The 14,075-nt window shown below is 48.8% G+C and overlaps 1 protein-coding gene across 4 annotated transcripts in view; it reads right to left on the bottom strand.

Annotated features, from left to right (window-relative positions):
• LOC116941543 (MFS-type transporter SLC18B1-like) overlaps nucleotides 1–14,075 on the bottom strand; it is a 104,086-nt gene that overhangs the window by 72,044 nt on the left and 17,967 nt on the right. For all 4 annotated transcript variants that reach the window (XR_012941551.1, XM_032952697.2, XM_076066634.1 and 1 more), the window contains 3 exons: nucleotides 7,552–7,672; nucleotides 5,721–5,816; nucleotides 3,669–3,742 (listed from right to left, as the gene is read on the bottom strand). Coding sequence is in view for 3 of the 4 variants with exons in the window: in XM_032952697.2 (XP_032808588.1) it covers nucleotides 3,669–3,742; nucleotides 5,721–5,816; nucleotides 7,552–7,662 (281 nt within the window). In the remaining variant the exon portion in view is untranslated. The remainder of the gene's footprint in view (nucleotides 1–3,668; nucleotides 3,743–5,720; nucleotides 5,817–7,551; nucleotides 7,673–14,075) is intronic.

The following is a 14,075-nucleotide window of genomic DNA, read 5'->3' as shown; positions in this document are numbered from 1 at the left end:
GTCCCCAAAGGTGTATGAGTTGATGGACCAAACAGATTATTATTATTACTACTACTGTATTTATATTATACCTAATTGGTGAAACATATCTTTACCTGTTCATTATTTTAATACCCAAAATGCATTAGGACATCCAATAATGAGTTTCCTTTCTCAGTTCATCCTGTACGTGAGATGAAACGCACATACAATAGCGGCAAACATCCCCCCCTCCCCACGCAGAACTGCGATCCAACCATTGTGAAATTCAAAACTCTCACTGAAAAATCAGTTTCTCCTCCGTCTTAACAGTTTGTCACGGTCCTTTACAATCAGGGGCTGACTCGGTCATTTGCAAGAAACGCCAGCGCGATGGCTTAAGAGTTTCGACATTACACTAAGGGGCTATAATAATAACGACATTTATCCGGGGAAAGCCTTCACAATATCCAAGGAATATTTTTTTAAAGATAATTACGCAACTGGGGTTTTCCAAATGTATTCATAAGTGATTTTATACGTGGGAAAAACCTCCCACACCTCGGAATTAGCACGGTTGGCTACGTACAATTGCGAAAATAAGTTCTACATACATACGAACACAAGCTGCACTCTCTGTGAGAAGGCAAGTGGCTGTCCTCCACATTAACCGGCCAATACCCTCAGAAATGTGGAATCCTTCGCCAATTAGCTCAGGGCTGTAGGACAGAAATGAGCGCCACCCGGCCGCGCTCGTTTGAACGACTGAACCAGGCACCTTCAGACACTGCACAAACCAGGCAATGCTGAATCTCACCCCCCAGCTAGAAGTCTGCATGACTTCTAACTGGCACAGCATGCACCCAGGCCTGACGAGTGAGAGGAGGGAGCAGCACCAGGACGGGGGCCCCACGCCGAGGTGGAAAACCCAGAAGAAGAAAAAAATGTTAATTTTAAAATGTATGTACGTTCAACTTCTTTTGCACCGTACGTAGCCTACCGTGCTAACCAGAGGTGCGACATTTACATGGGAAGGGATCGGGGGTCCCCCGGCAACGCCGTGTGTACTGGGGAATATTAAACAACAACAACAACCGGTGAACAGGTAGCCGATTATGGAAATGGTTACCGGTTCTGAAAGTCAGGAGCCTGTAACCATGTCCAGTGGAATGTGAGTAATGGAAGCACCGCTTGTTGGCACTGTGCACGAACGTAGAAACTGCATGGCTTGAGCAAGTCAACGCGTGGTTCACTTGTTAAAGGCGTGGCCCTGTAATTGCTTGCTCATGCACGAGGGAGCTCTAGAGGGTCTTTGGCCTATTCTTCCGCGCAAATAACACGTCTTGGATAAGATGAGCGTACGCACACTTTACCCCACCACGTGCAGATCTGCCGATCATCTAACTGTGGTGAACCCATTTACACTGCTGGGAGGACAGAGGAGGCGGGGATTTGAAAAAAAAATACTCGGCCCCATTGTTTTTAATTTCCACGCCGGGGAGATGGAACCGAATCGGTGACAACCTCTGGATTGCAGTTGCAGAGCATTCACCATTATACCATGGCAGCAGCATCCCCTCCCACTGACTCGGCTAAAAAGGTACAAATGTATTGTTAATTATAAATTATAAAAAAAAACTATAAAACTGAAACAAAGCAAAAATACTAAACTATTTTTTTTATCTTATCAGGTAAGACCTACTGAGCTATATAGATGTTTTTCAGAAGCAACCTGGCCTCAAGTATTAGCTCAACTAAGTGGCTTATCGCGTAGAAATGGTGGAGCAGCCAAGTATTCTAAACGCGAGACGTTGATTCAAAATGTGGAAGGAAAAACTGGAGGACCCGGAGAAAAATCCACACGACCACGGGTAGAACATGCAATCTCCAAATATAAGGCATTGTTTGGGTCGGGATCGAACCCACAACCTTCTGTATACCAGACCAGGAAGTTTTCATCTCACCACCGTGGCGTGTATTAGACATGTGCGGCAAACCGGTAACCAATTTTCGTACCATTTTTTCACTGTTTTATTCAACGCTGTTACCGGTAAAATCGAATAAAATACGAAACAAATTTTCACAGCGCGAATATATACTGAGGCCCCATATCCCTCCGGATATGCCTGAACGCACCTCTGCGCCATCAGCAGTTGCTCGTCTCATTGCTCTATTCCCCATCACGTGCACGCCGAGCGACAATACAGCCTGTACGAGGCTGCCGGTAATGCGGCGCGGGTGCACCACCGACAGCGCAATGATACCCGCGCGATACACCGTGGGTCTGATCTGGGAAGGGGTCAATGGAGGTGATCCGTGCCGCTGGTTTGCAATCACCTCGTGCAGCCACGCGGAAGCCGCGCGGAAGCCGCACGTGCGTGGGATTTGCGAGCGTCACCTCCTCCTGCCCCTATTGTCCATGCTTCGGAGCGTTATGCGGTGGATCACGGTCAACGTTGCACCGCTGGCTCGACGGACATAATGGGTGCAACCCGGAGCTTTTTCTCGCAGGGAGAATATTTTATTTTTTACTCGATACTCAAATTACAGAAGTCCCCCGGTTAACAGTGACATCGTCGGTTAAAGTTTTTTTTTCGGTTAACGTTTCGCCTCCCATAGGACCCCCTTGGGTTTCGACTCACGTTAACATTTTGACTAACGGTACGTTCACGCGATGCACGCGGTGGCGCTAAGTTCGGCCAATCCGAGCGCTCGTAAGTGGGGCTGAGCTTTCCTCAGCCAAATCAGCCACTCACATTTATGAGCATTTCGACCTCGACTGGCTTTGCTTAAATTATGCTTTCTGTTTTGGCAGTGGAAACAGCTCTCTTGCAGACTCAGTGATTTTTACTTGTTTTTAAACTTATAAGTGAATTCGATGAACAGTTATTTCGGTGGACAGTAGTTTTCGCGGTACCAAATGTACCCAACTTGCATCTCCCAACCGTTATCAACAATTGATACGAGCGCGGTCGTGACATGGATTTCAAACCCAGCGACGTGTTCCTCTCACACATGCAACTGGAGTGATCTCGCGCAAAGCATGAATAATTTAAACGCGTGTCTGAATGTCTAGACGATTGCGAGGTACACGGACGATGCCATGATACTGAAAAAGAGCGTGTCTGAGTTCAGCTCGTAACAATGGTCTTTATTTATTTATCCAGGGATGCCTCTCTGAGTCTTAGAACGTTCTAAAGAGGCTCATGCATTGTGATATTTGTCCAATTCTTGGTTGAGTGTTTTACATGTGGGAGGAATTCGTACATTTGAAAGCTAAATTCTTCAGAACTTCTTTATGAGTTTAGTTTGTTGTCCTTTCCCAGCACCTCCGATTAGCATGGTTGGCTATGTACGGTACGAAAGAAGTTCAACATACATTCAGGTAAAGACTTTCTCACACCACCGTTAGAGGAGAGGCTACCACTCAGAGTAGCTCAAGTGGGCCCCTTTAGGGGATAGTTGGCCTACTCTTCCACCATATTCATTCAGAACCCATGAAAAATAGCTTGTTCTCCTGGCATCTATGGAACGGGTGACTCACGCACATGATCCACCAACCCCAACCTCCCAAAACAGTGGACGAAAAGACGTGCACACAGTGTGCGAGCCAAGGCACAGCGATGGACGTCAAACGTCCACAAATGCGGGGGTCGCAAATGCAACGTGTTGGGGTGAGAGCGTAGGTGGAGTCAGTACGCGGTCGTTACCCGAACATCACGGTGCACACGCCCGAGATGAGGACCCCCGTGATGAACAGCACCTTGGCTCCCACGCATGGCACCTGGGACAGACATCGGCACGTGGCATGGGTAAGCGGTTGGCTATGTACGGTGTGAAAGACGTTCAACATGCATACAAACGGCTCGCATCCCCGTTGCCGTTCACAAACGGTCGCACTGCAACCCAAGTCTGAAAGCCACCGCGTTTCTGTGAGGCTCAACCGAAAGGCGTGGCGAGCTGGCAGCCCCTCTCTCTCGTGGGCCCGCTTAATTTCAAACGGTGATTTATATCACATTAGCCCCATGGTCAGGTAACCCTGCCCGCTGCTCATGTAAACCCCGCCCACTGCTTAGGTAGCCCCGCCCACTGCTCATGTAAACCCTGCCCACTGCTCATGTAACCCCGCCCACTGCTCAGGTAACCCTGCCCACTGCTCATGTAAACCCCGCCCACTGCTCAGATAACCCCGCCCACTGCTCATGTATACCCCGCCCACTGCTCATGTAAACACCGCCCACTGCCCAGGTAACCCCGCCCACTGCTCAGGTAACCCATCCCTTTGCCCATAACATGGTTCGAGCATGAGGCGAGACAAAGTTTAAGCCAGCACATTCCAAGTTTCGCTAAAGGCTTGGGGCGCCACCCGACCACCCCATCAACACCCCAACTTCATCAAACACACATCAGTGTTGCTGGGGTGGCAGCAGCAGCGCTTTCACATTACGAATGTCACATTGATTCCTCGCTTGTTGGCCAGCGACCTTGATCTACGGGAGTCAATAATGCCTTCGCGTCTCGCTCAATTTCCTTTGGGCCGTGTGCCGAGGTTGATGTGTATTGGGCCAGGCACAGACTTCACAGGCAATGCAAACGTGGTTCAAGGGAAAAAGGGGCCAAACAGGAAATGTTGTGCGGGGTCGCAGTATGGGCGTGCGTGCCTGCCTGTGTGCGTGCGTGCCGCAGGACATTGTGTACGGGATCGTACGGCCAGGAGACCCCCAATAAACAAATCAATTAAAACGTCTAAAGGTCATAAAGCACCGAGAGACGCGGTATTGTTTACGCAGGATGTGAGGAAGGGGAGGGAGGGTGGCCAGGGGAGGTCGCGATTGGCTTTTATCTCAAGACGGGGACTTACAAGAAGCAAGGCTCCCACCGCTGTGATTCATGCGCGGTGACGTCTCATTGGCCAAGTGGACACGCGCCTTAACGATCATCCAATCGGGCGAACGCGGTGGCGAAATGTTCACCACCTCGTCCTAGGTTCGATCCCGACCCTGATGCCTGCTGCTGTATATTTGGAGTTTGCAATGTCTCTCTCCCCGTGGTCGCGTGGATTTTTCTCCAGGTCCTCTGATTTTTCCCTCCACATTTTGAATCAACATGCGCTGAGAGTATTTGGCTGCAATAAATTTCCACGTGATAAGCAACTTCGCTGAGCTATCATTCGTGATAGCCAGGTCACTTCTGACAAAGAGCTCGATAGCTCAGTGGGCCTTACCGTGTAAAAAGAAAAATAGTTTAGTTTGTAATTTTCAATATCCGTCTTTGATTACGTTGTTTGGTCTCTCCAAACAAAAACAAATATTTATCCGGGTGGTGGTAGCGCACGCCTGTAATCCATCCAGCAGTGTGGAGGGTGAGGGTCAGTGGATTGCACCAAAGGTCTATAACCCTGCTTTGCCAGAAGGAGGCAGTCTAGCAAAAATATAGACTCCAGCTGTTCTGTCTGTATGGGAGTGTTTCCTCCAACGTGCGTGCGTTTTCTCCATGTGCTCCAGTTTCCCCCCACATGTAAACACTAATGAATTGGCCGGTAATGCCAATATATATAGAGGACCGCAGAACTTGGGCAATTGTTGGCGCCGGCTCATCGCGTGGCTGTCTTCCTGCTTGTTCGTGGTTCCACGCGCCTCGAAGTCGTTTTCTCTTCATGAGAGCGAGCGAATCTTATACCTGTGTCTGCCCTCAGTGCGCGCGCGTGTGCGCCCTAAGTGTGCACGTGTCACTCTAAGAGATTGGCACCGTGCCGCCCTCACCAGTTTCCCGATGAGCAGCGATGAGAGGAGTTGCGTGACGGAGAAGCATCCGTAGATGATGCCCACGATGGTCACGTTCGCCCCCTTTTTTTCGGCCTGCAGAAGACACACACGCGCACGCACGCACGCGCAGCCGGGTGACGCGTCCGGCGCTCCATCAAACATCAGGGAAATACTCTTTGGTTCTTTCGGTAAAGTCACGTAGAAAATCAAATCAAATAATAAAATACAACGTTTCGGTTGCAACGCAAGCAACCATCATCAGGTAAGAATGAATGATAAAACAGACACGGGAACAGCATAGGCAGACACACATGCAGAGAGAGACACACAAAAAGACACACCGAGCGGTGAGTCTCTGTGTGTGTTGCAACCGAAACGTCGTATTCTATTATTATTTGATCTTATTTTCTACGTGGCTTTACTGAAGGAACCAAAGAGTAATTCCTGCAGTCAGGAAAGCTTAGAATCAGTGAAATACTCACCATCTGTGAAAAATAACTTCATAAGCTCATCGGATTCCCATAGCATAAATAAATATTCAGATTCTGACATTCTTACTTCTGTGTGGGTGACGTGAGCGAGGGATTGAACTTTGTCGTCGTCATGACTACGTGATGGCGTACATCCCTTACTTATGGGGGAGACTCACAGATTTGCATGGAGAATAAAAGACTCACATGGAGAGCCATAGACTCAAAGAGACTCAAGGACACACATAGACTCAAATAAACCCATTAAACTTGATTAAAAGCTTTTTTTTTATTTTACCACAGAAGGCCCATTGAACTATACAGCTCTTTATTCAGAAGCGAATTTGCCAAATTTTACAAATGTGGCCCATGATGTCAGCACACAATGACCTACTCGTTCTTACGGGCACTCAAGGTTCCTCACATATGTAGAGAGCACCCAAAAATACTTGAATTTTGATTTAAAGCTTTCGTGACTGCAGTAATTCATATTCTTAGTTCTTTCGGTAAAGTCACATTGAAGGGAAACAATAAAATAATAAAATATATTATTGTTTTATATATTTTATTATTGTTTTATATATATCTTATTATTTTATTGTTTCCCTTCAACGTGACTTTACCGAAAGAACTAAGAATACAAAAATACTTGGTTAAACATCCCAAGAAGAGCCCTCTTGAAAGAAAACTAATTAAAAAACTAAACAATTACAAATATTTTTATTTTACCAGAAAAGGCCCACTGACCTCTGTAGCTCATTTTCAGAAGCGACCTGGCCACAAAAAAAAATGCTCAACAAAGTGGCTCACCGTGTGGAAATATATAGCAGCCAAATACTCTAAACGCGTGATGTTGTTTCTAAATGTGGAAGGAAAAACCGGAGGACCCAGAGAAATATCCACGCGTTCACGGTGAAAGAGACGCACAAACTCCAAATATACAGCAGGCGTAAGGGTCGGGATCGAACCCACGACCTCTTATATGCCAGGCAAGGTAGTTAACATCTCACCACCGTGGCGATGTGAGTGAGGGAATTAACTTCACCACGGCGGTAGTTCGTCAGCCACTCCTCCGTTACCAACATGAGGAGGCAACTAAGGAACGCGCACAGTGCTCACACGGAGTTGTGGTAAAAAAAAAAAACATGAGGTGAGTGGGGAAGCATTCAGAACCGATGCCAACAATTGCACCAAAAGCTCTGTGCTCTTGTATATTTGGGGTGTGTTTGGCCAGCCCTTAAAAAAAATGAAAAGCTCAAATAAAAAAAAGAGAGAGAGAGAAGGGACGGAGAAGGCAAACGTGGACGGCCGTGGTGCCTGCAGCTGCGCTCGTGCGGTGTCGAGCTGAGGGCACCCACCTCCTGGGGGAAGAAGGGGTAGAGGGCGGTGGAGAGGACGGTCTCCAGGAAAGCGGCGGAGCCCACCATCAGCAGCATCGTGACCTGCTGACTCTGCATGGTGCCACACATGGCGCCACCCCTAGGCCGGACAGCAAAGGAGCACGTAGCATCGAGGAGAATCATGACGATGGTAATACGGTAACTATAATAATGATTAGAAGCTTCCGTGACTGCAGGAATTACTCTTTGGTTCTTTCGGTAAAGTCACGTAGAAAGAAAATCAATAATAATAGAATACGACGTTTCGATTGCAACACAAGCAACCATCATCAGGTAAGAATGAATTAGAAAAAACAAGTAAACTTAGAAATATAATGCAATACAACGCAGAGAGTCGGCTAACACAACAGTCAACAACCTACCTGGTTGATTACGTTCTTCATAAAGATTGCTAAATTTGAGAGAGAGACAAAACACAGACACGGAGAAACATAGACACTTCCTAATTTTACCAAAAAGAATTCTCAAACTTCCTATTTCTCTCTCTAAATGTTGCCGTGCTTATTTGTTTATAAGTTCATTGTCTCTCCTCCGGCTGCTATGGGCAGGAATTCCACACAACTCTCTCATTGTTCTCTACCCCAATCCCCCCCCCCTCTCTCTTTCTGCCCCCCCCCCTCTCTCTCTCTCTATTTAAGGCCTCGACACAGAGGCGTTGTCTCTCTGTTTGTCTATGTGTGTGTCTCTCTCTCTGTGTGTCTCTGTGTTGTCTCTCTCTGCCTGTGTCTGTCTGTGTGTCCCCGTGTCTGTGTTTTCTCTCTCTCTCAAATTTAGCAATCTTTGGAAGAACGTAACCAACCAGGTAGGGTGTTGGCTGTTGTGTTAGCCGACTCTCTGTGTTGTATTGCATTGTATTTCTAAGTTTACTAGGTTTGTTTTCTCATTCATTCTTACCTGATGATGGTTGCTTGTGTTGCAATCGAAACGTCGTATTCTATTATTATTTTCTTTCTACGTGACTTTACCGAAAGAACCAAAGAGGATAATAATGATCATGAGCGTTAACAGAAAACATCAAGGGGCCGCGTTTACGAATGGTGCACAGGGACTGTATTCTGATCGGCCTTAGTAGGTGGTGCGTTATTTGTAGCCACATCCAAGAGAAAGGTATACTGGATGTGGAATGGCGGATATGAAAATATATGCAGAGTTGGCGACATGGGCAATAGGCAGATTCAGTAAAATGAATTCCTGATGTTACAACGTAATAAAACAACGTAATAAAATCCATCAATAAAGCTTTTGCACATTTGTAATTAATACTGCTATATATAACAAAATATGTAAGGTAGTGTTAATTACAAAAATTGTTAAAATATGATTGAAAAAATGTTAGAACTGCTCCTATACGCTGGGGATGTCTCACAACACTTCACATCTCATTTCAAAACATTTGAAAGGGCACCCCCAGTGGCAGCTATCCCTGTGGGTACAACGTGACACAACACCTGGCTGGCAAATGGGCATGAGTCTGCCAGTAGGGTGCGATGATTGCTGCTGTGTGTAATAAAAAAAAGTTATTTGTGAGTAACTTTGGACCGTGATGTCAGCACACAATGGCCTACTCGTTTGGAATGACATCAGGGAATCTGTAACGTTCACTGAGAAACAAACGGGCGCTAAGTATTGCACACTGTTAATTCACAACGCAGCATTAACCAGGGCGGCCACCGGGGCGCTAACCACAATCCTCTGCAACAAAGGAGCGAACACGCTACCGCTGGGCCGCGTCACCGTCCCTCATGGGCACACTTACGCACAGGTACTGTGACGAATATGCAACAGACATTAATAATGCTCATGGTGCGCAGCGGTGGAACAGCGATGAGCGTACTGCACTATGAACCCGGCTAGCTTGGATTAAATTCCTGGTCGTGGTTAACATCGGTGGAGAGTGATATCTTAACAGATCCAAATCTCCTCGCCATCCACCAACCCACACTGACCAGCATGGTGAAGTATGGTCAAATAACCCTCGTGGCTGAGACGGCATAGTGAGGCCTTCCTCTCTCAGTCATTTGGCAAATGGTTTTGATTTATTTAAGATATACCCTGGTACTCTGTGTTATTCCCCACAGTCAACATGGATGTGTGCAGATGGATACGGCCCTTAACAATGCTTGCGGACGCTATCTAAATCCTTTGGGTAACAGTTGACAGAGTGACCTTCATCTTCCAACGACACGTACAGTGCTTGTTTCAGTGTCCTTCAAGTTTTTACTTTCCCAGGTCTCCTGTCCGAGAGACTTGTGGTCACGCGTGGGAAAATCACATCCAGCTGCATTAATCACGGGGAATAAAAGCAAGGGGGAAACTGGGAGACGGATGACGTGGGAAAATAAAAATAAAAACCTGTCCAAGCGAAGCCACAATAGGGAGCCCCGATTGAACGTGCGGCCAAAGGTCAGCGATTACTCTGCCCGTGTGTGCTGTGCGCGCCGTGTCCCCGTGATTAATGAGGGCCTCGGCGGAGGTCAACGTGAGATGGACACTAAGCGCAGCGAGCCAGCCGCGCCACAATTAAATCCAAGGCGCCGATAACTTCTTGTGATCGAACACCTGGCCCAGGGGGTGGGTGGGGGGTGAAGGGGAGGGGGTGCGCGTTTTAATTACTCTTGCGATTGTGAATGTATCTCTCGAGTATCCCCCCACCTGCCCCCCGCCTGCCTGGTAAGCGGTGAATCCCGTCAGTCTGTCCCAGCAGCTGCTGTGTGGATTTTTTTTCTCTCTCCGGATCCTCCGGGTTTTTCCCCTCCACGTTTAAAAACACGTGTTTAGTGAATTTAGATTATTCGGCTGCTATACATTTCAACGGCACTTCGCCAAGCTGTCAATTGTCGCCAGGTGGCTCCTGAAATAAGAAGCGAATAGCTCAGTGGGCTTTGCCTGGTAAGATAAAAAAAGTGTTTTTCTTCTGTGTAATTTGTTTACTTTGCTATACTTTGGCTTTCTATCGTGTTTTTCTACTATTTGTTATTGTAACTTTATGAGCCCGCCGCTACTGGACATCTGTGGGAAAAAGAGCTTCATAACTCATCGGATGTCTCCTGCAGTATAAATGTGTAATGAGATAGTGACATCTACTGGTTGGAAAAGGGAAGCACGGGTACAAGCACCACTATAAACATTATCCAATCCCCAAAGAAAGGAGGTATCTGGGCGAAAGGTGAAGGGCGGGGCCGGCCGAGAAACTCCGAGAACCGGCTAGAAAGTTCCACGGGAGGGCGTGGCTGGAGGCGGAGCCTAGCCGCGCCTGCGGCAATATAAGCGGAGGCAGAGGAGGACTCGGGGTCGGTTTGTGGAGTTGCTGCTCGCCGTCATCTCTCTCCGTCGTTCGGCCACGTGCCGGATCTCCTGCGGAGCTCCACCGCCCTCCCCGGCACACCGTCAGCCATCGGCGACACCGGGAGCAGACGGGCGGGACCCACCGTGTGATCAACCGTGTGTGTAGTCTATAGAACGTTAATATCTAAGTGTGTACTTGGAGAGGAAGCCGATAACGTTGGCCTGTGCTGTGCCTGTACGTGGAATAAAGAAGAGTACCCTCTACACAACGTGTCACGGAAGTCGCTCATTATATTGGAGTCAGAAGTGGCTAAAAACAAGGAATGTAGTTGACAGAAGATGTCTAAACATCAGAAGAAGCGTAACCGACCTATGGTGTCTTCCGACGACGATGATGAAAATGGTACCCAAGACCTGCCGGCCCCGGGAGCCGTGGTCCCGGTTATGGAAACCACGGTGGAAGAGGTCGCTGCGCTGGAGACGGTTGGCACGAACGCAATGCCTCCACACCAGCAGCCCGAAGACGGCTGGAGGAGGGGACAGAGCAACTGGACTCGTTGCGGGCGGTGGTTGTACAGCTGGTGTCAGCTGTACAACCACCTGGGGGACCCCAGCCGAGATGGGGAACAGAAGGGATGGTCGCCGAGCAAAATGGTGGTGGTGCCAGCCAACGATGCATCTTCGGTGGGGGACGTCGCTGCTGCGGTTCCCCCGTGGAATCAGAGACAAGCGAATGCTGCGAGCAGTCGATGGAACTGGAGACCACGTCAACACAAGGACTAGGTGGCGCAGAGGCCGCCTTTAGCCTGTTTCCGCTGCGGCCAGCCGGGGCACTTCGCGAGGGAATGCCAGAATCGCCCTCCGACACCGACTGCTGCTCCGGCGCCTGCAGCCCCTCCGACGGCTCAACCTCAATCCCAACAGGCGAGTCTGTACACATCAGACACCCGGCCCGCTCTCAGCATAACCCACACGTTGGCACCGGGCACCAGGGTTCGGTTGCGCAGGGGTGGCCTAGCTCGAGGACACAGTGGAGGAAAATGGCATGTCGCGTGGTCGCGGTGACTGCGGGTTCTTCGGCGGTGTCGGGTTCGGTGCAGGGAGTGGAGGTACGTGTCATGGTGGACACGGGAGCCTCGGCTACCATTATTTCGGACGTTATATTTCAATTGTTGTCGATTCCGGCTCGTCAAATACGACCTGTTGTTAATTCTTGTGTAGCGGCGAATGGTGGGAGCATGGGCATCATTGGCCAGGTGGATGCCCGCATCGTAATTGGCAAAGTGGCTGTGCTTGGGCCTGTCCTGATCTCGAGGTCGCTAGTGGTTCCCTACCTTTTGGGTAACGATTTCCTTAAGAGGATGCTCATCAAAATCCTCATTGACCAGGGTTGTTTGGAAATGCCGTCGGGTCAAAAATATTTTTTTTTGCCATCGTCGCAACCACATTCGGCAGCATGCGGCACGGTACAAACCCTTGTTGATGTTGAGGTGGAGATCCCGCCAGGATCCCAGATGCTTGTACCGCTACGCTATCGTAAGGAAAATAAAAGTGTTGACTCGACGACTGGGGTCCTTTTGACCCCGTTGCGCTAGTTGGTGCACAGACGATGCTTCGCTCCGACCAGGCCCCGTTCTTGTAAGTGCTTAACGTAGGCCCGGTTGCAGTGGTGGTCTAGGCGGGTACAGTGTTGGCTAACGCCACCACCGCGTTTTGTGAACATGATGCCGTTACGCCACAGACTGTTGTGGGTGCTATTGACCACATTGGGGCCATGGATGAGATGTGGGCTGAAGCTCTGTGTCGGGAGAATTCGCAGTTGTCTTCCGAGCAACAGAACGACTAGAGGTTGCTCTTGTGCAAATTCTCTGATGTTTTCAGTAAGAGCGAATTTGATATCGGTCAGACCTCCCTGCTGCATCACCATATCGACACAGGGGAAGCCGGCCTTATTCATCAGAACGTGTACCGTTTGAGCCCAGTGGAAAAAGAACGTGTACAACGGACGGTCGATGATATTTTGATTTAAAGCTTTCGTGACTGCAGGGATTCATATTCTTGGTTCTTTCGGTAAAGTCACGTAGAAGGGAAACAATTGTTTCTACGGTACCCAAAAGGTAGGGAAGAATAAGTCGACGACATGTTGGCCGCCGATATTATTTCCCCATCGAATAGCCCTTGGGGAGCGCCCATCATGCTTGTAAAGAAGGACCGTAGTCTTAGATTTTGTGTTGACTTCCGTAAGTTGAACAAAGTTTCTGTGGCCGACGTGTAGCTGCTCCCACGCATGGACGACTCCCTGGATGCCTTGTCCGGTGCGCGGTTTTCTCTACTCTCGATTTGTCTTCGGGGTTTTGGCAACTTCCCCGTGCCGATTCATCAAAGCCTAAAACCGCATTCCGCATGCCCCAGGGACTCCTTCAGCTTAATTGCCTTCCGATGGGCTTGAATCCGGCTCCGGCCACCTTTCAGCGACTCATGGAACTCGTCTTGACTGGCCTGCAGTGGGACTCTTGTCTCATTTATTTGGACGATGTTATTATGTTCAGCCACAGTTTTGACGAACATCTCCGACATCTGCGTTCCGTTTTCGCTAGGATGCGCTCAGCCAATCTGAAATTTAAGCCGGCAAAATGTAATTTGTTGCAAAATTCAGTACACTATTTGGGTCACATTGTTAGCGCTGAGGGCATCGCCACGGATCTGGATAAAACGGCCTGTGTGTAGGTGATGTGCCCAGTTTCATTTGCTTTGCGTAATACTACCATAGGTTTGTGCCGCAATTTGCTACGGTCGCCAAACCCTTGCATGCTTTGACTGCTAAGAATCAAAGGTTCCGGTGGGGTCTGGAGAAAGAGGCTGCGTTTTTAGCCCTTCATGAGCAGCTGTCTGACGCGCCCACCCTCAAGTATCCCAATTTCTCCCTGCCATTTATCCTGGACACTGACACCAGTGACACAGGCATAGGCGCCGTTTTGTCTCAATTTAAAAACGGGGTTAAGAAGGTGGTCGCGTACGGCAGCCGTGTCCTCTGCCCCGCAGAACGTCGTTATTGTGTCACTCGGAGGGAATTATTGTTTATTTCATCCGACAATACAGGCCTTACCTCTATGGCAGGGAGTTCATTGTTCTTACGGATTGCGCGACCCTCCAGTATTCCCTGAAGGTCGAACAACCTTCTGGCCAACTTTCGCGTT

Source organism: Petromyzon marinus, chromosome 12, assembly GCF_048934315.1.
Source record: "Petromyzon marinus isolate PM22_M1 ecotype Great Lakes invasive population chromosome 12, UKy_Petmar_22M1.pri1.0, whole genome shotgun sequence".
NCBI lineage: Eukaryota > Metazoa > Chordata > Hyperoartia > Petromyzontiformes > Petromyzontidae > Petromyzon > Petromyzon marinus.
Note: the sequence above shows the minus strand (reverse complement) of the source record. Positions and strands in the feature narration are given on the sequence as shown.